Genomic DNA, 23,747 nt, shown 5'->3' with positions numbered 1-23,747 from the left:
ATAACATCTGGAATGATCAATTGTAACTCTCAGCACTAAGGAATTCATGTGAAAAAAATAAATCTGAAAAATCTACAAAAGTAAATCTAGTTTGTATTTTGGCCCCAAAAAGCATTGCCAACCAGAGAACTGCAGTAGATTATCTTCACACATATAGATATTGTAAATCATTTATTCACTCAAACTATTCACAGCCTTCATCTGGGCACTTAAGTCTTAAATAAGAGCAACAGTTCACATGTCTCTTGAGAAAATTAGTTGTAAGATATTACCCACACAGAGAGTCCCTGTGTTCAGAATCGCTATTGTTCAGACAAGCCTTTAAATGCCTGTCCAGTTTTTCAGAACTTACTATGCTTTAGCCAGTGCATTGTGAGGAGGAACCTATTTCAACCACAGCTAAATGTCACAAAAGCGTATTGTCCAATTTGACTGCTATTATTAGGGGACTGAGAGGATGAAAGATGTAAAACGACTCTGGAAGACAGGCCTTCTGAGGCAGATGGAAAGAAAATGGAAAAATATACAGCAAAATTCACATTTAACTGATGTAACAACAATGTAAACATCAATCCCTGATTTGGGTGAGCAGCATCAAAGATATTCACATCCCAGCTACACACTTCAGTGCATTTTATATCTTCTGGCCAGGGACTGGAGTTGAGAATTACCAAATGGATACCTACTCTTTGTGCCATACATCAGATGTGCTATATGTCCACCATGTTTAACTGCATTGTCACTTTTTAGGTATATAATGATAGATTAACACAATTTCAAGCTAATGTTTTAGTGCTATGGCTTGACCAACTATGCACATCTAGACTCACAACATTTTGCAGATTCTCCTTTGAAAAATTATTTTATCACACTGGATGGAAAGCGTTGGTATACATCTATTTTCAAGTCTGGCAATAGACACAATTAGAGTTAGAGTCTGGACTTTGACTAGGCCATTCTAACACATGAATATGGTTTGATCGAAACAAGTATTTTGCAGTCTCTATCAGGTTTTCTTCCAGGACTTTCTCCATACATTTTCCAATGAACTCTGACCAGCTTCTCTTTCCCTGATGAAGAAGAATATCTCCACAGCATGCTGCCACCAACATGTTGCACAAGGTTAGATGCTGGGTTCAGGGTAATGTCCAGTATAATGTTTTAGTTTTGTTTTTTTCACACATAGCACTTTGCATGTTGGTCAAAAAATTTTTATTTGGTCTCTTCCGACCAAAGGCTTTTGGCCTTCTATAAACATCCAACCATTAAGTCCATATTATTGGACAACTTATGGTGTCCTGTCAACAGATTCTACTAGTTGAGCTATGGATCTGTTGCAGCTCCTTCAGTTACCATGGGCCCCTTCGGTTGCCTCTCCAAGTAATGCTCCACTTGACTGGCCACTAAGTTTAGGTGGACAGTCATGTCTTCATAGAACTGTAGTCTTGCCATACTCTTCCAATTTTTAGATGAAGGATTTAGCTCGAAACATCTCATTTTCAGTGAGACATTTAGAGCTTTGGATATTGTACTTGAACCTAAATGCCATCATGATGCAGTTTGTTCTTTAATGTTCCCTAGCAAACCTCTGAGCCCTTTACAGAACAGCTTTATTTATACAGACAACACATTTCACACAGGTTGACTCAATTTAATAATAAAGTGTCCATTATTTACACTGGATTTTATTTAGGGGTATCAGGGTGGCTGAATACAAATGCACACCACACTGTTCAGATTTTCACTTATAAAAACTTTGAAAACCATGTTTGTTTTTTCTTTATTTTCAAACTCATGCACTACTTTATGCTGGTCTGTCAGATTAAAACAGAACGAAAATACATTAAGGTTTTCAGTTGTCAAATGAGGAAATGTGGAAACTATAAATACCTTTTCAAGGCATTGTACCATTCTACAATTTAGAAAAATGTATCAAAATGTCCTAATTCAAAACCAACAAAATTACCCACTGTGCAAGCATGAAACACTGTTTTAACACTAGCATGCACATTTGACACCTTTGTTAAAAGGAAAAGGCGAAGAGCCTAAGCCTATACCGGATGAGAGAAAACACATATTAGATAAGGGCAATAAGGCTGAGATGTAAGAGTTATTTAAGCTGCAAGCAGGACCTTTCTGACAGTGCTTTGCTGAAAATAGGAAGTAGCTCTGGTAAGTATCTGGTATGGATTGCATTGAAAAACAGGTGTGAAACGAGTTCTGAATGAAAGAATACGTATATGCAGGAAGAAAAATCAGTCAAGTTCAGGGTTAAGGAGAGATGAAAGCAGTGAGAAAACTGATGTAGAAAGGGCAATGTGGTTAAGGTACAGATCTAGAAATTTGTGAAATAATGTGTGTGGTGTGATTGAAAAAAAAAATGTTTTTCCCAGATGGATACTAATAAATAATTCCAAACTAGTTGCATTAATAGCAATGTCTCTAAAGAATACACAATTTCAGCCAAACATCTGGGTAAGAAAACCTATTCTATTTCTACTACATGCAACACGGACCAGAGCAACCCATAATTAAAAAGCTACACTTTTTTAAACTTGTAAAAATATGTGGCATTTTATTTTTAATATGCAGTAATGTGTTTTTTCTTTTAAAAGGTTGTTGTGCAATCTTAATAAAGTGGATTTTTAAGAGTCAATATACTTCTTATTTTCCTTTTTGGCAAATGTCTAGATGAGTATCCACCACAACATTAAATAGTAATGATGCCTTAAGTGCTTTTTCATCATTCTGGACCCCAAAAATAGCTACGTCTTTACATCTATTGTAAATTCAATATTCCGTGCCCGACTAAACCTTTGAATCAAGCATTAAGCATTGTTTTAAGGAAATAGCTGTACTGGTAGTGCCAGTTGGAATTTTTCCGTTTTATAAAAGAATCAGGTCACATTCACAACACGTTCTTGGAAACTAAAATGTAGGTTGATGGTTTAGCTTCCAATCTAAGGCAGAATCATGTCTTTAACCTGCTGGCTGTCTGACAGAAAAGCCAAGACATCACTGTTACCTAGAAGGTGACACATGCGTAACTACATCCAAGGTGCAAGTATACAGTACAAGGAAGGGAGCTACTGAGAAGAGTAAAGAATCTGAACCTGTGAAACCATTGTCCATTCTACATTTTCTCTGAGTTGGGGCTATTGGATTTCTTGTTTCTTCTTAACCTTCGAGTCTAAAATGTCTGTGTGAAATACTCCAGCACCTCAGGCTGCATTCAACCACTTGTGACAAGAATATGGCATATTTACTAGTCTGTTTCAGTTCAGATCCGTTATGCCTTCATGCCTCATGGGCTAATAGATTAACCACAGTCAGGGCACTTTGTAGTCAACTGCAGCCTCCTGGGACACAAATTACAGACACATGATGACAGTGAGCATTCTCATGATCATATTTCTGGTGTAAAATATGTTCTGCAGATTATATAAGCAGCATAGAATTTTTTCTATCATTATATGAAGCATATAGAAATCTACCATAAAGGGAAAAAATATTTTCACAATCCATCTATCCATCCATCATCTATACCCACATGTTTATCTGTGGGGCGAGAGGTGGAGTGCACTATGGACAGGTTGCTACCATCACCGGGGAACCTTTTATAGGTATGTTGGAACAATAAAAAACAAACATCTGTACAGTATTGCATCTTTTATATCTCAAGTAATAAATACAAAAAGGATGTTTGATTTCCACTGTGGTGTGCTGGCAGTGACCTGCCTCCTTCTTCATTTGATCAAACCCACCTCCTGGCTCTTTACTCCCTGCCCAGTGCAGCAGTGGAGAGAGGCAGGGATTCCTGTCCGGTTTAGCCATTCCGAACAATGCAGACCTTGTTTATAAATTTTAAGTTTTTTGGAATCTGTATATTAAATGCAGAACTCAAGCCACCTGTTGGAATATTCCATGATCATAAAAATTGCTTTTGAAACTCAAGAAATGCGACTAAATGTTTGTATACATAACTTAGACAACTAATTTGACTACAAAATTACTTGGAAAAATATCAAGCAGGCTCAACTACACAAAAAGATCAATTTAGACCCATTTTTTGTGTTGTGGCAGAACAACAAGTCACTTTTTTCTAAATTTTTTTCTGTTGCACCAAAATTACCATCAATTTTTTTACTATTATTTTTCAACACAATTTGCAGGGTACAAACTGTTTTGGTTTTGGATAATGAGGAGTTACGTGTTCTAGCTGAAATTTACACAATATACCCAAATATAGGCAGGATTTCCCCTAAATACATGCATAACATCTCATTTAAATGTGGGTAAATTGCATCAGTGCATAGTGAAGGCCCATTTATGTTCCCTTTACGCACGTAAGTAGGTCCACCTATTTCTAAAGTTGCTAAGCATCACTGACCTTATGCTTTCAATGGCTTTATTAAACTAGCATAGTTGTAAGGCAACGTAGCCAACACAGTCAACAGAGGACAGTTCTGAGTTAGTTTCTGAAATCAGAGGAAGATTTCAGACAACATCAATTATAGATGGACATCTCAATAACCTACATTCTCAGAAACGACATAAAAGAGGCACCACAGAAGACAGAGTCTGTGTGCCCATTAAATACATCGTGGAATGTGGATGGAGAAGTTCTGCCACTTCTGTTTTCTTCTTTTTTGTTCCTTTCACCGATCAAATATGCACTACACTGCACCACACCCACAGATACTGGTGATTTTGCTCTGTTTGCTGGGTTTGGATACACATCAAGAAGCTCCTTGATGAAGGACCAAAATATACTGGTTTAGTTTTGGTTTAGGCTCAACACATTGAGCTGGACATCTCAGAAAATTGGTGAGGAAATGAATCTTCTCTTCCAGTGAGATAGTTCAATTTGTTTTTTTAAGTTTGCAGGTGAGCTGCATGGTGGTGCACTTGGTAGGACTGTTACCTTGCAGAAAGAAGGTTCTGGGTTTATTCCCTGCCCGGGATCTTTCTGCATGGAGTTTGCGTGTTCTCACTGGTCTTTCTAAATTGCCAGTCAGGTGTGAATGGGTGTTTGCATGGTTGTTTGCCCTGTATGTTGCCCTGCGATGGACTGGCGACCTATCTGGGGTGCACCCTGCCTCCTCACCAGCAGACTGCTGGAGATGAGCACCAGCTCCCCCGTGACCCAGTATAGAAGAAGCGGGACAATGGGTGGATGGAAGTTTCCCTCTCCCCAGTATTTTGAAGAACTCGGGTACCACGCACTCCAACAAGCATCACAGATCCTCAGCCTTACTTAACGTTGGCCATAAGGTGCTTTACTAAATATTCATCCTTTGCTTAACACCAGACCCCCCTGAAGTGTAAGTTATAGACATCCTAATCTTATGTTCATTTAATCATGGTTCCAGGTGAAGTCCCAGTAGAGTTTAGTAAATGTCACACTTACATGTACGATTGTAAAAGAAAACAAGGCTTTTCTGGCATCACTCCCAATAACCAGTTGGAATGTAGATTTGTCTAATGGTCATTTTGGAGACTCACAACCACAAGATCACAGCCTTTGTTGCAGTTTTCTACAACATTGTGTTTTGGAGATTATTTTTACTACTCTTACCATTCCGGTCACTGTGCGTGATGGAAGATAAACATGCCTCATCTGGCCAAATGGCCATTGGGTAAAAAAAAAATGGGCCAGTGTATTACATCATATTTACATTTCAGGGAAACAAATGGTAATGGACTACTAATTAGACGTTTTAATGAACTCTTACTCATTTAAATAATGCAAAGTAAAATATATGATTTAAAATAGCTTCAGTTCAATTCATTTTGAAGGATTGGGTTACCAAGGATTATGCCACCAAAGATTTTGTCAAGAAATTATTTGTCTTGTTTTTTTTTTTCACCATTAAAGATGACTCTAAACTTCTCTGCATTCCTCTGATCCGTAAAACTAGTTACATCCTAAATGTTGCTTCCTTTTAAAATGTGATGGTCAAACAGCTTACAATAATGTTTTTACCAGTCTCAAATAAAGCAGATTTCTAACCAAGGATTCCAATGACTCTTGTCTTAGAAAACTGAGCAGCAGCTTGATAACCCATCCAGCCCCTTAATGATTCATAGGAATCACCAGATGGAGTTGTGATCTTATCAGCATTACCTTCAAAGAACCCCAAACATAAATATATTCGGGTTATACGGTACAAGAAACCGTACTGCTGTGTGAGCTCATGATTAAGAATTGATAATTTACCTGGGTCAATGTTCAGAGCCCTTTTCTTCTTTTCAGTTACATTTTGTTTTTTTCTGTAAAGGACCTTATGTAACTGGCACAGTTTGTTGAGCTGTTTGTCCTTTTCCAAACAGCATACCTCAAAAACTAAAAAATGCATGTGCATAAAAATGCTACCTTCTCTGGGTAAAAACACTTAGTATTTTAAGGAGTTAATTATTATTTTAGAATATACTTGGTCTGCTCTCTTGTGGCTATATTATAAAGTTGCACGAGCAGAGTTACAAAGTCAGACTTCAAAAATGGATAGTCCTTCAAACATCAAACTATGGTGATTATGTAAAAAATTGTACAGTAAAGAGATTTTGGTAAGAGGTGACCTGTCATACAGGATTTTAATCTACGATGTTTTAGTAGCTCCATATAATTAGAGGTGTGCTCTTTTATTATTCCTCCTAGTGCCAAAATACATTTGGTATCTACACCGTATTAATTAGATTTTTACATAACATTAAACACAAATAAATAGAAATAAATTGATGTTTCTTGCTCTTGATTTAACCACATTCTGTTCACATTGGCGAACATTCCAGCACACCCCACGTGGACAGTACCTTTACTTTAATAAATCTGCAACCAATTGGCTGAAAAGGAAGATGGCAAGAGATGGTGGGATGCTTCTGATGGGGAGGGGGAGTGAGGTGGGCCAAACTGTCCAGAGATATTTCTGTGCATACTAAACAGGTTTCCCACTCGCTGCACAGCGAAAAAATCTTAAATGTGCCTAAAATGGGATCCCCCAACCTCGTGTGATTCTGATGCTGCGCTTATGTATTCTCCAAATGCTTTATCATCATTTCTATATCCATGTACCACTACCACAAGTTTTATTTTTTTTATATAATTGTACTCTAATGGAAATAAATAATTTACATACCAGGAGAAAGTACAATGATGCACCAAGAGTATTACACTTTTCTAAATATAAGATGCTTAACATAACTCCCAACAATGTATGCATTTCATGTGCATCAGTAGGAAACATGGGTTTACCTTCAGTGGGTGAGGTTTTCAACCGCTTGCACAGTCCTTCCACTGCTCCATAGTCCTCTTGGAGCTTAACCACTGCCTCTGTGCCACGAAGCTCCATCAACGATCGCAGCTCCATAACCGAGCAGCCAAAGCCAGCCGCATGGTTGCCCTCATTTCTTTGGTTCTTGGCATAAAAATCGCTATTGGACATGTCCCCCATGATGTCAGCTTTCAAGTCAGTTGGATTAGTGTTTATTATTGCTTATAGAAGAAAAATAATTGCACAACAGAGCTCAGTCTGATTAAAAAATCTAAAAATAATTTCTAGCAGGCAATTATAACCAAAAAAGGAAGAAAAAGCAAGTACTTCTTGGGGATAAAGATATTACAAAATGAAAAAAATCCAAAGAGATAGAAGGATGAGAAGCCTCTGTTTCAGGGAAAACAGATTTTAACAGACAAAAAAAAGACACTAAAAATAAGAAAACTAAAGCGCAGGAAAGAGAGCAACGGTGCAGGGGAAGAAAAGGGGATGGCAAATCACAAATGGGGAGCATCCAGGTAAGTGCTGGACAGCCCAAGTGGTTAGGTCCTGAGAAGGGCAATGATGGTGGTTTCAAGTCATGTAGCTCTCAGGCTCACCACGGCTGCAGTCCAGACCCACTCCATGTGTGGCTTCCCATTACTGCTCTTCTGCTCTTGCCTTTGTTGCCTCTCGGTCTCTACATGGTGGTCCTCCCCATCACTGCTACAGAGAAAGCGAAAGAAAAGAGAGGGAGTCGAATTCAAAAAAGAATTCGGAGAGGTGAGAGAAGGAGTAGGAAGAAACACAGAGAGAGCACAGGAATGAGCGTTGTGTTCTCAGGGCAGGGGTGAATGCAGCAGTAGATGGTGCACAGCTGAAGGACAGCCTATCCTGGCTGCTGCAGTAACTGTGCCTCTGCTGTCTCTATCTACTGCTGCTGCTGGTGCTGCTAACCTCATTCTGAGTACACACACTGACAGAGAGCGAGCGAGGACATAAAAAAGAAGGAGAGATGAGATTGCTCCTTTCTGGTGCAGAAAGGAGAGGAGTTGTGCACGGGTGGGAGGCTGGGTTTTCTCTGACGACAGAGCAGAGATGGAGAACGTAACGTTATGCTGTCACAGGGAGGATGGGCTGAGCTGTGAACCCGCTGCTGCTGTCTCACCAGTAAGTAAACTGCTACTGCACTCTGCAGTGACTGACCTCTTCTGTGCTGTCACTCTATCTCAATGACACATTCTCCAATGCTTGTTGTGTTGTACTGCTTGGCGTTAATGAATTCAGACCAGTTATCCTGCCCTGTCCTCATGCAACTACACTTTTATCAGAAAAGCTAAGGAGGCAGACTGCACCTTACTGAACTAAGTTAGTTCAAAGCTCAGATCAGTTTATATCATCTGTAAAAAGACAGACAGACAGACAGACAGACAGACAGACAGACAGACAGACAGACAGACAGACAGACAGACAGACAGACAGACAGACAGACAGACAGACAGACAGACAGACAGACAGACAGACAGACAGACAGACAGACAGACAGACAGACAGACAGATAGATAGATAGATAGATAGATAGATAGATAGATAGATAGATAGATAGATAGATAGATAGACAGACAGACAGACAGACAGACAGACAGACAGACAGACAGACAGACAGACAGACAGACAGACAGACAGACAGACAGACAGACAGACAGACAGACAGACAGACAGACAGACAGACAGACAGACAGACAGACAGACAGACAGACAGACAGATAGATAGATAGATAGATAGATAGATAGATAGATAGATAGATAGATAGATAGATAGATAGATAGATAGATAGATAGATAGATAGATAGATAGATAGATAGATAGATAGATAGATAACATAACAGAGGCATAATAAGCAGTGTCAACCATATAAAGACAATGAGCAGAAGCATTCATGTAGAAAAGATCTCCATAATCCAATGCAGTTAAACATGTTGCAGATGCAAGAAAGGAAAAAAAATATATTTTGAAAATAAAACCCCTACTTTATCCTCTGCTTCTTCACAAGTTTTTCCACATGGGGATTAAAAGTGAGTCATCAATCAAGGCACCAAGGTATTTATACTCGTGAACCACTTCTATTTCATTTCCCTCCAGAGTGGTCACCGAGGGGGTCGTTTGCATTTGCTTTCTGGATTTGGAAAACAGCATAAGTTTCATCTGCACTAAGAAAATGTTTTAATTATAATAGTGAGTTCTGGATAACGTTAAAGGCTTTCTGCAGTGAATCAATAGCCTGAACAAGAGCTGATGCACGGCAGTAAATACCTTTGTAATCAACATAAAGATGCAAATTGGTATCTGACATATTCAGACCCAGATCATGATATCCTTTTTGGATCACTGAAGGTACCACACACAACACTCTTTGGTGTATAAGTTGTTAGGGAGTGAAGGAAACTTAATGTTTGCTAAAAGGCTGAAGAAGTTTCGGAAAGTATCCTGTGAGGAGCCTATCGAGGGATATCGGCTGTTCATTCAGGTTGCCCCAACGGGAAGTTTCTGACATCAGCACCTTCAGGAAGCTGAATGTATTACAGCAAAGTAAGTCTGTTTTACTCTAATTATGTCTCTCATTTGACATGCTAGGTTAGGAATTGTTGACAGCTTTTTTTTTTATGTGACAGTTAAGATAAGAGTCTAGTAATATTACAGGGAATACACACAGAGCAATCTGTAATCATTTTGTATGTTGTGTACTAAAATGCTGTTTAACTACAGAGCGGTGTGACACCCTCATATTGCCTCACACACATGCTCCTAATATAAATGTTTAATGATCAATTGTACAGCATTTGTAACTTTGGGCTGTTTTGAAAAATCATTGTTTTATTTTAGCATAAACATTTTATTGCTAAAACAGTTAAAGTATTTGGTGTATTTGTATTGATTTAAAGTTTATTTTAGTTCTTAAAGATAAATAAGAACTAACATATAGCAGGTCAGAGCTTAACAAAATTGGTGATCAGCCACAGAAACTCTGATCAGTGTGTCTTTATTTAGTTTACAAGAATGGTTCATTTTTAACCAGTGGGATCAGTGACTCAGCCTTTGCCATACTAATCAAGCCTTTAACAGATTATTAAAAGGTTCATCATTAATATTATTATTCAAAGTGAACCTTTGCCTCACTGTTGCCATTTATCACCACCCACCCACACAGAGGGGGACCTGGAATCAAAGCCCCCCAGTTTTGTATTCTGCTGAACCCTGCAGTGACTGGAGTGTCTCTCCATCATCTGTAAATAACTTTGCTTTGAGGTTCTCTCAAAGCTACAATGTTGCAACACCAACACACACTTGACCTTTTTAGATAAGAGATCAAACAAAAGAGCAGAAAAACCAAACACAGACTGACTAGGGGGGACTCAGAAAAATGAAGTATCAATCAAGGGAAACTATAGTGGCCACTATAGAACTGACTGGAGATTTGTTTTTATTTTTATTAATGAAGGATAAGAAGCCCCCGACTAGATGGAAGGATGGATTATACAAAAATAAAACCAACTAAAGAAAAGATCAATGTTTAAGAATTTTAAGAAGACATTTGAGAATAAAAAAGGTTTAAATCACTTCCAAATGTTTTGATATTTAGAGCATCCAGTGTACCAGATGTACAAACCCATTAAATAAATTAAAATATTATTGTGAAGTTCATTTATTTCAGTAAATTCACTCACTAAATATAACACATTATAGAGATTAATTACACACAGACTGCTGTTTTCAAGCGTTTATTTCTGTTTATTATGATGATTTTTCTGCTTGCAGCTAATGAAAACAAGAAATTTAAGATCAGAATATTGCATCAGACCAAGAGAAGAACATTTTTATAACAGAAATGTTTTCTTAATTAAAGTATGTTTCATGCCTGCTTAAAGGTTGGTATTTTCAAAAGGTAATTTTCATGTGAAAAATGAGTCTCGTCGGAAAGCATATTCTAATTTATAGAATATTTTTATATTTTACAAAAATGCACTATAAAACTGCAGCTGTTGGGAAATCCTCTTTCAGGTGAGAAATTCAGCAAGTGCAGAGCGAGCTACATACCCTACCGCTGTTGAAAAATGCGTATGCTGCTCCACTGTAGCTGTATGAGAAACCTTAAAGTTCTCAGAAATCAGAATTTAGTGATAGCTTCCTCTCTGCTTTATTTTGGTGTCACGTTTTAACTTGCTCTACTTATCTTTGCATTGCGCATGTAGTTCTGTACATAAATATTCTGCATGTGTTCAGGTATAAAACAACTGTATTTGTTCGGTACATGTGCTTACCAAACCAACAGGGTGGTACCGGATCAATCCATTTAGTGAATTGAGTTACTGAAATAAATAGAATTTTCAATAATATTCTAATTTATAGAATGGGTCTGCCTAAACTCCAGTCTCACCCAAATCCCCTCATGTTAAAACAGTTATTCACAAAATATTGAAAAACATTATTACTTTTCTGCTTTATGTGGAATACATGTTCCTTTGAAACCAACAAACTGAGGTTATAGCACAAAGAAAACTCTGCTGGTGCGGCGCTGATGGTGTAGGGGTTAAGCATGCGACCATATACAGAGGCTACAGTCCTCGAAGCGGCTGTCCCGGGTTCGAGTCCCAGACCCAGTGACATTTGCCAAATGTCTCCCCCTCTCTCTACCCCTCTTTCTTGTCTGCCTACTGTCAAAAAAATAAATAAAAATAAAGGGCACTAGTGCTGAGAAAATATCTTTAAAAAAAAAGAAAACCCTGCTGATCTTTGAGAGTAGTTTGACAACTTGTAAAACTTCTTTCAGAAACTCCCAACGATCTCAAGGTTATGTTATAAAGCATGATGCTGCAGATTGAACTAACAGCAGACAGAACTGCTGATTTCAGAAACAGTAGGACATGACATTGAAACACTAGGAAAGTCAAAGAGTTGGCCCACATGTGGGTATACATCTTAGGTATGTAAGCACAGATTCACAAGACGTACTACTGTCTGCTAATAATGTTTGGCCCATTTTGAAGTCAAAGGGTCTGATTTAATAAAGGTTGGCCTGTATAAAAACATGCAAAATTAGTAGCAAGCGCAAAGCTGAACTGCTAACCAGGTGCACCGAGGATTGCGTCTGTCAAATAAGCAGGCGCAATCCATTTACGTCTTTGCCTTCATGAATATGTAGAATGCTGATTATTAAAACAAAATACTGGGAGGAGGATATGCAAATATCATCATTTAGCATGCGCACTGTGATTTATACCTGTGATTAGGGGCGCCCTCAGATATAGGGGCGACTGTGGCTTAGGGTGGTAGAAGTTTGTGCTGTGACGGGTGGGTTGCCGGTTTGAACCCCCGTTCTCAGTTGACACTTCACCCTCCTTGCCTGCTGATGGTGGTCAGAGGGCTCGGTGGCGCCTATGTATGGCAGCCTCACTTCTGCAGGGCAGCTGTGGCTACATTGTAGTTCACCACTGTCAGTGGGTGAATGGGTGAATGACTGATTGTAGCGTAAAGCGCTCTGGAGACTTGATAAAGCACTATACAAGTTCAGGCCATTTACCATTTATCAAACATGAAACTGATTTAAGCAGCTGATAATGCATTTATTTTTTGCACATTTGAAAAGCAGGTGCAAACTGGCACAGCGTTGTGAACACACGCTGCAGTCGTTGTAGCGAGAAAGAGGCATAGGTACAATGACAGACGACGGAGAGATATAAGTTGACTTCTGTGTGCAACTCAACATATTTGTACTTTCAAAAATAAAAATTGTACACAACACCGTGTCTGGATTGCACTGGAGGAGCGCTTCTATATAGACCATAAAAGGCGGTGCAGATTATAGATGTCTTCTGCGTGTTCCTCAACATATTCATGATGCCATGAATGAGGGGGAAAAAGATGTCTGTGTGGGACAGATTAACAGTGCAGGACTTCAGACATGGGCTAATCTAATTCAAAGTCGTTTCTCATGAGCCCTTTGAAGCATGGGTTTTATTTAAATCCTTTGTGCAGTTAAAGTAAAACAAACACAAGTGAACTTACATACTGTTCCTGTACGCACCTGAAACAATCTGGTGCGTTCCTGAAAGTTTTTTATTTTTATTTTCTTCAGTGTCCCTTCTGGGATTCCAGAAACACTGACCTGTCTGCCTGTCTGTCTCATGCGGGTCAAAGGAGAAGTGTGGCGGTGCAGCCGTATGGTCCTGTGCTCCACACTGATTGATGGCAAAGTGGAGGAGCGAGGAGCAAGGTGGGAGCTTGTGCGCCATGGGCTGGTACACTCAAATAAATGCCCCCCAAAAGTGTTCAAATATCAACACTTTTAGTAGGAGCTGATGGCAGAGAGGGGAATTGGTTAAATTTTTTACAATTTATTTAATGAATGAAGAAACAAATTGGACTCCAGCAGAGAGGGCCCTTTTCTCATCCAGACCAAAAGGGACAGTGCTTGAGCAGCCCCCAGGGTCTATCTGTACACATGCCTGAATATGTCCAAACTCTCCATGGTGAAAACCAGTAGCACATGCAAATTCCGCATGTAAACAGGGCTGTCCACATTACTTATGCACCTGTTATCAACTGCGCACACAATCATAGTAGATCACCTTCCACACGCCAAATAATAGCACATGCAATTTTTTTTTATACACGCAGTTTGGCACTTACTTGTCCTCATTGCTAACTGGCTTTAATAAGCAAAATGGTCAGGAATGATATGATGTTTTATTAAAAGAAATAGGAGAACACAGGACTATACTGCATTTAGCTTTTCCTTGATGCTGTTTGTAAACAGCTTCAGTCAATATTAATGGTAATTTTGCATGCCAAGGCATACCTTTATGCCAACCAAATCTTGCAGGTGACCAGTGACATATGGCCAGCATATTGTTCCAGGCCATCAAAAAAGTGACAGAACAAATGTAAGTGCCACATTTTCTGTAGATGCAGGATCTTTCCGAATACGTGGGGCTGCTAAATATGTGCTTCCACGACTCATAAGCACATACTCTTTCCTGCATTGACTGATTACCTGAAAACAGACAAGGACTAAATAACACAAAATAAAAGACAGAGTAGGATGCCAGTAGCCTTTACTTCAATATTAATCCCCTGAAATCTGCTAAATTTGCTATTTTAAGATTCAGAACACTGTGGAAGAAGGTTTAAACTGTGCATGACATCTGCTCAGTAACAAATAGTTGATTGCGGGGACATTTAAACGGCAGGTGACAAGGTTTAAAGGTAGAAGACAACAATTTAAAAAATGTAGGATTTTTTTATGTGGTTATCCAAGACCGTGTTGCAAAAGTAACAACTTGGGCAGAGACCCCGTGACCTTAAGGCAACAACTAAAGCTCAAAAGACTCTAATTAATTGGCCCATAGTAAGGGGTTCAATATCTCATATGCTTAAACACTCACTCGAGAGTGCTCTGAGTCAGGGGTCTCCAGAATTGTGCTCTTTTTCTAAAAATCTTCCCTATAACCAATGCTGTACACTGGGTTGAAACAACACCATTTACCTAGCTTTGGTAAACCTTGAAAACTAGGTCAGCTCCCCATGCTCCTACCAGTGCAGCCATTTCCATGGCTGACTGAATCATTATAAGCCCTTTCATTTCAATCACAAGAACCTTGCCTTTTGACACTCATAAGCAGTGAACTGCCACTAAAAATATAGCTCCTAAGGTTATTCCCCCAGAGAAAGTGGCTTTAGAAAAGGTCGAGACAGAGGCTAGGTGCACTGCTAATTCCTGAACTGAGTAACTCAAAAAAAATGCTACTTGGTATGTTCTTAGCAGTGAAGACGTTATCACAAATACATACACTACCAGTCTAAAGTTTTAGAACCCCTTTCTCATTTAATGGTTTTCTTTATGTTCATGACTCTTTACATTGTATGTAGGTTCTCAATGAAGGCACCAAAACTGTGAACAAACACATATGCAATTACGTAGCAAACAAAACATTGTAAAATAACTTTAACAATGTTTTATATTTTAGATTTCTTAAAGTAGCCGCCCCTTGCTGTGATGACTGAAATATTAACCTTTGGCCGTCTCTCAGTGAACCTCTGCGAAGTTCTATCAAGACTCTTTGGAAAACCATTTCAGGTGAACATCTCATGAAGCTCATGGAGAGAATGCCAAGAGCGAAAAGCAGTAATCAAAGCAAAGGGTGGCTATTTTCAAGAAACTAAAATATAAAAATGCTTAGCTATTTCACACTACTTGTTATATAATTCCATGCGTGTTCAATCACAGCTTTATTGCCTTTGGTGAGAATCTACAATGTAAATAGTCTTGAAAATAGGGAGACCCATTGAGTGGGAAGGTTTATCTAAAACTTTATTATATATATATATATATATATAAATATATATATATATATAAATATATATATATATATATATATATATATATATATATATATATATATATATATATATATATATATATATATATATATATATATACATATATATACACATATACACACACATTTACACAGTGGGTAGCTGCAAGTCAAGTTGTTGGTGAGGTTTAGAGTTGTTCCTCTTTCTTGATTTATGTAGCAATAAAGTAAACAACCTTAGTAGCAACAGGGTGCTACAGTATGTTCTGATTATAAAACAAATGTGATCCAATAGATACCTATTGTTTCTGTGTTCCTAAAACTACATCCTTAGATCTTGTACGTGACATTGTTAATTTGCTGCCAAACTATTCTCTGCATTATATTTCCTGTCAGTAACTGACTAAAATTCCTCATGCTGTGCTATCCTTCTGTCTGCCCACCTGCATATGTGCCAGTTCAGCTCCATAATTGTTGGCATGGTCCCCATTATTTGACAGTGAGCAGTAAGCAACACCTGAACAAACATTCAAGGAGAAAGTACCCATCTTTTAATAGCCAACAGCTTTTTACCTAAAAAGCAATACATACTCATGGGACTCAACTCAAACAACAAATGGGATATACATTAATTTACGAGTTCTGTGGCCAGACGCTGACTCTGTCTGACTGAAATAAATTGTATTGTGAATGTCTTATAAATGGTAAAAGTAGACCGTGTTATATTTGAAATTTAAATAAATCTACTAATTAATCGTAACATTTATTTTATAGCAGTAATTTTTGAGACAAATTTTACAATCAATTAAATAAAGAAACTATGGTTTTTAAACTACAATTAAAAAACAGGCGCTCTTCCTAAAAGTAATTATATTACCGTCCCAGCAACCATTTTCTGTTGAAAATGCATATTGATTTACAGACATCTTGGCTATATTTGGTACATTTGGATTCAAAGTTTTTGATGTGTTTTTTGGAAGTCTAAATGTACTGTGTATCTGTTTTAGTCAAGATTGACAAGAATTTCATAAAAAGTAGCATGAGCTAATGTCGTACTGAGGACCTCTCTGTTGTTAGCCCTGCTCTCTACAAGGTAAGCCATATGCCCATGCTTGTACATAGATGTACTAATAGACAATGGAGACTTTTTATATGTATTAACCATGGTGTTATCTTTGCTGTTTGAGAATTAACAACCTCCTTTTACAAAAACTAGACTTTTTTCCTTATCTTCCTATGAGATATTCTGTCATCTCTGTGTTAGAGCTTAGTCCGTGAGGCAGACACCCTGTCTACTTTTAAGGCTAGGCTTAAAACTTTCCTTTTTGATAAAGCTTATAGTTAGAGTGGCTTAGTTTATCCTGAGCTATCTTCCTTATTTTTTACCTCCGTCTTCCTCCCTCCCTGTTGGTTGGAGTAAGGGGGAGTCAGGTTTAGTCTAAACCGGCTCAGTTATGGTTGAGGTGCAAACACACCCTCCATTTCTGCTACCTGTATGACCCCTTCTCTTTTCCAATGGTTATAATCAGTCTGACAGAGGGAGGTATCCCAATCATTGTGGTTTTTAGTATAACAATGACCATCAGAGGGACCCTTTGTTGGGTTCCTTGAGACGACATTGTTGTAAATAAGCGCTGTTTAACTAAATAATCTGAACTGAAATTATCTGTGTAGTTATGCTGCTATAGACTTAGGCTGCTGGAGGACATAACAACCACTTTCACCCTCTTCGCTACATTCTCACATTACTCTCCAATTTTGCATTATTTGCTGTTATTTTGGCTTTTAACTTTGTTCTCTCTTTTCTCTTCCTAGAAGCTACACCTGGCCTGGCTCTGTGTCTGCCTGTGGCACCTTTCTGGAGAGGGGCATTGTCCAAGCTTCTGCTGGCAACAACTTAATGCTCATCCTCTACCGATGATCCACATAGCCCTGTCTTTTAGTGTTTAACCCTTTCTCTCTCCTAGACATGGAAATTGACTGAGCTTTTACTGTAACTAATTATATGTGCTCTTTTTCAGACTCTAACCTTGAAAACTGGCTCAGAGTTTATCTGTTCTTTCTTTCTAGGTGAAACGACTAAAGGAGCTACATCCATCAACATTTACTTTTCCTTCCCATAGAAAGTACTCCTGGATCAGTGCTTCTTTGTTCTCTTTGTGTCTCTGCTCTGTTCTCTCAAACCCCCAGTCAGTCGTGGCAGATGGCCGCTCACACTGAGCCTGGTTCTGCTGGAGGTTTCTTCTTGTTAAAAGGGAGTTTTTCCTCTCCACTGTCGCTACATGCATGCTCAGTATGAGGGATTGCTGCAAGGTCAACGCCAGTGACTATCCACTGTCTCTACATGCTCATCCGGGAGAAGGGAATGCTGCAAGTCACTGACTGGATGCAATCTGCTGGCTTTCCTTAGACAGAAAAACTTTTTATCCAATTTGAATAAAAAGCTAACTCCGACTGCACTGTTCAATTGTTTGGAGTAATTGGAATGTATGTACCTGACTTTTGTGAAGTGCTTGAGACAACATGTGTTGTGAATTGGCGCTATATAAATAAAACTGATTTGAACTGAATTGAATTGTTACAAGCAAGTCAAAAACAGAGATGCTGTTGCAGTAAAGGGTGTTTAGTTGTGACTGGAAATGACAATTCATGCTGAACAACTGAGAATGTATTTTATAAAACACAAACTGAACATCTTTTCTGTTGATTTCTAGAAACATTATTTTCAGTAGTCTGACATTCCATTTTTTCTCTTGACAGCCCAGGTTGAGATCATGCAAAACTGCGGGGTCTATAAGTGTGCTAAGCTTAAACTTAGAATTCCCAAGATCCACAAAGATGGAGTTGGTGGTTACCTGGCTTATCGAGTGATTCGCAAAACGTGGGTGGCTGTTCAAAGCATTCCAAAGCTGCCTGCGATGTTGGATGGAGTCTGTAGAGCGATCAACACTCAGACTGGAATGTTAAGAGAGATGAATCGCAAGCTGGACATGATTCTTGAACAGAATCGCAGCCTGGCAGTGGTTGGACTAAGAGGTTAAAGGATATAATCTTGGAAAAGTTGTACGCTCGAGATATGCAGAAAGTACCAGAAATTTGGCTATTTGGATTTGCAATTGAGACATACCAGTAAAACTCTTAAGGTAGTTGGAAATTCACAACTGCCTGAACCACTACATTTATTGTTTTTCTAAATCTGGACTAAAACTGTTTTATACCAGTGACCCAGCTTCTCTACTTATACTTCAGTGAGTGCCCATGACTGTTACTATTTGAATGAAGGCACCACAACTGCCTCATACCAGCGACCTCAAGGATTAATATTATCATCTTTCTTCTAGCACAGGATGAATTCCTTACCACAGAGGACTTAATGATCTAATTAACTCTGTTAGAAAGATTGGATTAGAACCGGCTCTTACCAGTAAACTCCCAAGGATTATTAATGTCATTTGATTTGTTTTTCTGTGTTTGATTTTCTGTATCATTGTAAATGTTTTTCCTCATGTACAGCGCTTTGAGTGCCTTGTTCCTGAAAAGCGCTATATAAATAAACTTGACTTGACTTGTGGCTTACCCTCCTTGATGAAGGTGTCACTGACTGTCTCCTGGACATCTGTCAGGTCAGCAGTCCTCCACATGATTGTGTAGCCTACTGACCCGGACTGAGAGACCATTAAGAGCCTCAGGAACCCCTTGCAGAGATACTGACTTCTGGCTTTCATTATCCATAAGCCATGATCATCAAACTTACAAGAAAGAAAGTGTTGAAATATTGGGATGAATATGTGATGAATCTATATAATGCGTGATTTCACTTTCTGAAATGAGTGACAAAAAATACTGAACTTCATCACAATATTCAAATTTTTTGAGACGGATCTGTACATCAAACACAGATAACTAATTTAATCATAAACCTCGTTATTGCAATGCTTCTCATGTCTTTAATCTTCATGTACAATCTAGTGCTTAACTGTTTGCTGTCCTCAATAAGCTTCACGCAGCCATGAACATTCTCTATGTATCTGTCTCTTAATGTCCTTGAACACAGTCCTACACCATCGCAGCATACAGGCATACAGCGCCCTCTGCCTTTGAGAATGAACAGTGCAGACTTGTCTGCACAGCTGCATTCTTATCTCACCTTGTTATATGGTTTTGATATTTTACGTTTGCTCAGAAGGTTGTGGTTATAACATGACAAATTTAATTTCAATGTGACTCTAGAAGCAGTGATGCCTTTTTAAATAGGTTGTTTGCAAGAGATGTAAAATTTACATTTAGACTGCATTCTACAACATAATTGATGCGAAAGAAGAAATTATAGCATCATAAGGGACTAACTCAGCATCTTACTGTCATAGGCGTTCAATGTAGAATGTGTTCCAAAGCTTTTGAATAACACTGTAACATATATTAAAACAAGCTGACAGTATTGAGATGGTTACACTTCGTACATTACTTCATATTCAAAGCAGCTATTTGTTGCCATGATTTGTTGTCAGAATTTCATATGCAGAGATCATGAGAATAAATCTTTAATTTTGTATATGTCTAAAAGGGTTTTAATAAGTGAAGGAGAAATCAACAATTTGTTCATGACCTCTGAAAATGTTATGTAAGAATTGTATAATCAGCAATATACTTGCAGCATCAGCAGGAAAATACTAAAAATGTGTAAAGGTATCAAACAGCGGTAGGGAGCAGAAACACTTGCACCATATTAAGGGAAATTCCCTGATACGTAGTAGGTTAGACAGCAGCTGCAATGCAGTACAGTACTAAAAAAGGGAAAGATGTTAACTGAGGTAAGCTGTTATATAACACACATGGAGAATCTTCTCTCAGCCACCATCAGTGCTATCTAATTGAGTTTAAACAAGCTGTCATGTTAACTAAGTGTAGCATGGAGACTAATAAGCAAAAGGTTTATTTTACATTGCAGCTCTCCGAAACAGAACAGTGGAGAAATCAATCAAAGGTTCACAAATATGCTTCTGCTTACAGGTTTTGAAGGGCTTCTGATGTATTTGACATAGCAGCCTACCAAGTGGCTAAGCTTGCTTTGTGTCAGAGGAACGAAGTTATAGGTGACTAATTGGCTTTTAGTACTTAGTAGCACTGTGGTGGTCTGATGCAGCTTACATGCTTTGATACATCTTATGTAGTGTTTTTGTGTCTTCCATGTTCTCACATATTTTTAATGATTTTTGTGAGCTTTTTTTAGTCTTTTTGTTGATGTTTTTATTTAGTTGTTATTTCGCAGTTAAAGCACTTTTGTAGGATGTTGACCTTTGTAAAGTGCTCTATTTATATAAATGTTGGTTGATTGACTGACTGACTGACTGACTGACTGATTGATTGATTGATTGATTGATTGATTGATTGATTGATTAATTGATTGGGGGGACAGAGAATGCAGCACAGATAGGGCTTTTCCACTGAAGAAGTTCAAGTTTTTAACCAGGGCAGGTGCTGGGGCCAGTATTTAACTGGTTCTGTAAAAGATCGGCTTTACTTTTCCGCCACCCAAGAGCTATGTCATTACTCAGTTCTTACGCTCTTCACCTTGCTAAGAACACCTCTTTGAATCAGGCTAGCTAGCTGCTGCTGGTTAGCTCTGTGTCTCTTTCGAAAGGCTACTTGGAACTAGTTCAACTGCTTTTGTTGGAGTTAGTCACTGCTGCCTGCTGGTAAGCATGTCTGCCCACGAAGCGTTAATTTCAAGCAGTTCGGTCTGGCTTTCGTGGTTCGGGATGAGCAAAAAGCTAACGCAAGCGAAGCAGAAATCTTCTATTCGTCCCTGTCCTCAAAGGTGCGGCTTCTCGCTTCATGAGAAGGACCAGCACGAGGCTTGTCCCGTCTGTCTGGGGATCGTTCACGCTCGCAGAGCGTTGGCGGAGCCCGAAGCATGTGTGTTCTGTCGCCAGCTTCGTCACTCAACCCTGGAGAGGCGGGTTAAATTCCTTGAGAAGGTGCTGGGAGAGGCTGCTGGGAGAGGCTGCTGTCTCACGGCGAGACCCACTGCTCTCCGAGGCGGGAAACCCAGTTTCGTCCGATTCTGACGAGGACAGCTTTTCGGTCGAAGTTCCCTCTTCTAGCTGGGCAGACCTTATGGAGTATGTTGATGGGTTAGCCAATAATGGAGGTGCTCAGTCTCAGCTTCAACTAGAACCCCTTCAGGGAGAGAAGGACATACTGGACATCGGTTTGGATGTTCATGGTCTGTCCGATGATGAGGATGAGTCTCTGCCGAGTCAGGCTGCCACTGCTGCACCAACAGACCCGGGCGACACGTCTTTTTTCTCTCTTTGCCGCCGTGCAGCAGATACCCTGGATGTGGAATGGCCTTCCCCACCTCCTGCGGAGAAGCCATCGCAGTTCGCCGGGTTTCATCTCCCCTCGGCCGGCAGGCCGCAGTCAAGCACCATCTACCCATGTTCCCAGACTTTGTCTCTGAGCCGACATCTTCATGGAACATACCACTGTCCACCCGCATCACGGTGCTGGGTTATGGACAGTATCTGGACCTGAAAGGCGCTGAAAAAGCCAGACTGGTGAATATTCCGCCTATGGAACCGTCTTTGGGAGCATGTCTGGCCCCGTCCCAAAATCACGGTGTGGGTGGTCCAATATCGTTTCCGTCTAAGCACTGTAGGTTCTCCGCTGTTCAATTGGAGAAAATCTACAGGGCTCAAGCGACCACTGCTCGTGCCCTGAGCTCCATTACCATGCTGCAAACATACCAAGCTATGCGCTTGGCAGAGCTTGGAGCCGCAACACCGCCGGAGAGCCCTTTGATGCCGCTCTTGAATGAGGTGAGAATCACCACTGACTACATCCTCCATGTATCCCGCTGTGCAGCTCTGTCACTGGGCAGAGGGATGGCATCAACAGTGGTTGCGCAAAGGCACCTGTGGCTGACGCTCTCTGACATCCCGGATAGAGATAGAGCCGTCTACCTGGATGAACCGGTGGTAGCCGACGGGCTGTTTGGGCAATCTCTCGACGCAATACAGACGAAATTCGAGCTGAAGAAAAAGCAGACCAAACCACTGTGCAGTATCATCCCCAGGCGAGATGTGAGATCCAAATCCAGCTTGGGCACTCGCAAACCAGCTGTGCCGCCACCCCCACCGAAGAGGATGACGCGGCCCGTGAGCTTGAGCCCTCAGACGGCACAGCCACAGAACAATCCCCGAAGGACGGCCTGGAGCAGGGGTCCTCCTCCGGGGGCTCCAGAGAGACTCAACGTCCCAGAAGAAGACACAGTCCTCCTAGCTGTGGGACTCGAGATTCAGGAGTATCAGGAGCAGGAAAACATGTTTGCCAGTTTTCGGCAGGTGACGTCCAAAAGATGTTTTGCTGGAGTTGTTCGGGATCCCAGTCCCAAGAGGCACTGCGTTTCCCTCACACAGTCTCCCAAGCACAATTTCCCCACAAATGTATTTGCAATAAAAGCCCCCAGTTTGGGTGCGTTGAATGTATTTCTGAGCACTACAGTTGTTTCAAATGTTTGTACGTATGCTCCAAACGTTTCAATAAAGACAGCTTTTTCTATGGAAATAAAGTCAAAATCAAAGGGCTGCAGACGACAGCCAAATGAGGCTGCACCTCTCTCGCACGTCGGGAGAGGGCAGCACCGTTCCACCAACAGTGCCGCAGGCCAGTCGCCTGGCTGCACATCTCCATATGCATGCGCACTCCAACCTTGGGTGGAGAGGACCGTTGCTATGGGTTACTGTTTACAGTTTCGCCGGAGACCACCCTGCTTTGTTGGTGTGGTAAACACGGCAGTGATGGCCCAAGCAGCAGAGGTTCTGAGAGAGGAGATAAACAATCCTCCACGGATGCCTCAGGGAGGCATATTTCATTCCACACCCAGAGCTGTGGAAGCTGCATGCTTACCTGCTGAGAGGTCCAGCTTATTAGCCAAAGGCCTCCGCCCTGATGTGGTGGCAACAATCCAGAATGCAAGAGCATCCTCCACTAGAGGCTTATACGCTTATAAATGGCGGGCTTTTGAGCAGTGGTGTGAGGACAAGCACATTGTTCCATTTCAGTGCTCAATGGTGGACGTTTTAAAGTTTTTGCAGGATCTGTTGGATAAAGGTC

At 40.0% G+C, this 23,747-nt stretch overlaps 1 protein-coding gene across 17 annotated transcripts in view; it reads right to left on the bottom strand.

The window, feature by feature from the left end:
- The window catches only part of atp2b2 (ATPase plasma membrane Ca2+ transporting 2), a 198,711-nt gene that overhangs the window by 84,970 nt on the left and 89,994 nt on the right, over positions 1 to 23,747 (bottom strand). For 5 of the 17 annotated variants that reach the window (XM_047346417.1, XM_047346419.1, XM_047346423.1 and 2 more), the window contains exon 1: positions 7,253 to 8,304. In XM_047346417.1, the coding sequence (XP_047202373.1) occupies positions 7,253 to 7,451 (199 nt within the window). In that variant the 5' untranslated portion in view covers positions 7,452 to 8,304. Of the gene's footprint in view, positions 1 to 7,252; positions 8,308 to 23,747 lie in introns of those variants that run through there. The other 12 variants (XM_047346420.1, XM_047346426.1, XM_047346427.1 and 9 more) reach the window with 6 other exon arrangements.

Source organism: Girardinichthys multiradiatus, chromosome 20, assembly GCF_021462225.1.
Source record: "Girardinichthys multiradiatus isolate DD_20200921_A chromosome 20, DD_fGirMul_XY1, whole genome shotgun sequence".
NCBI classification, from domain to species: Eukaryota; Metazoa; Chordata; class Actinopteri; order Cyprinodontiformes; family Goodeidae; genus Girardinichthys; species Girardinichthys multiradiatus.
Note: the sequence above shows the minus strand (reverse complement) of the source record. Positions and strands in the feature narration are given on the sequence as shown.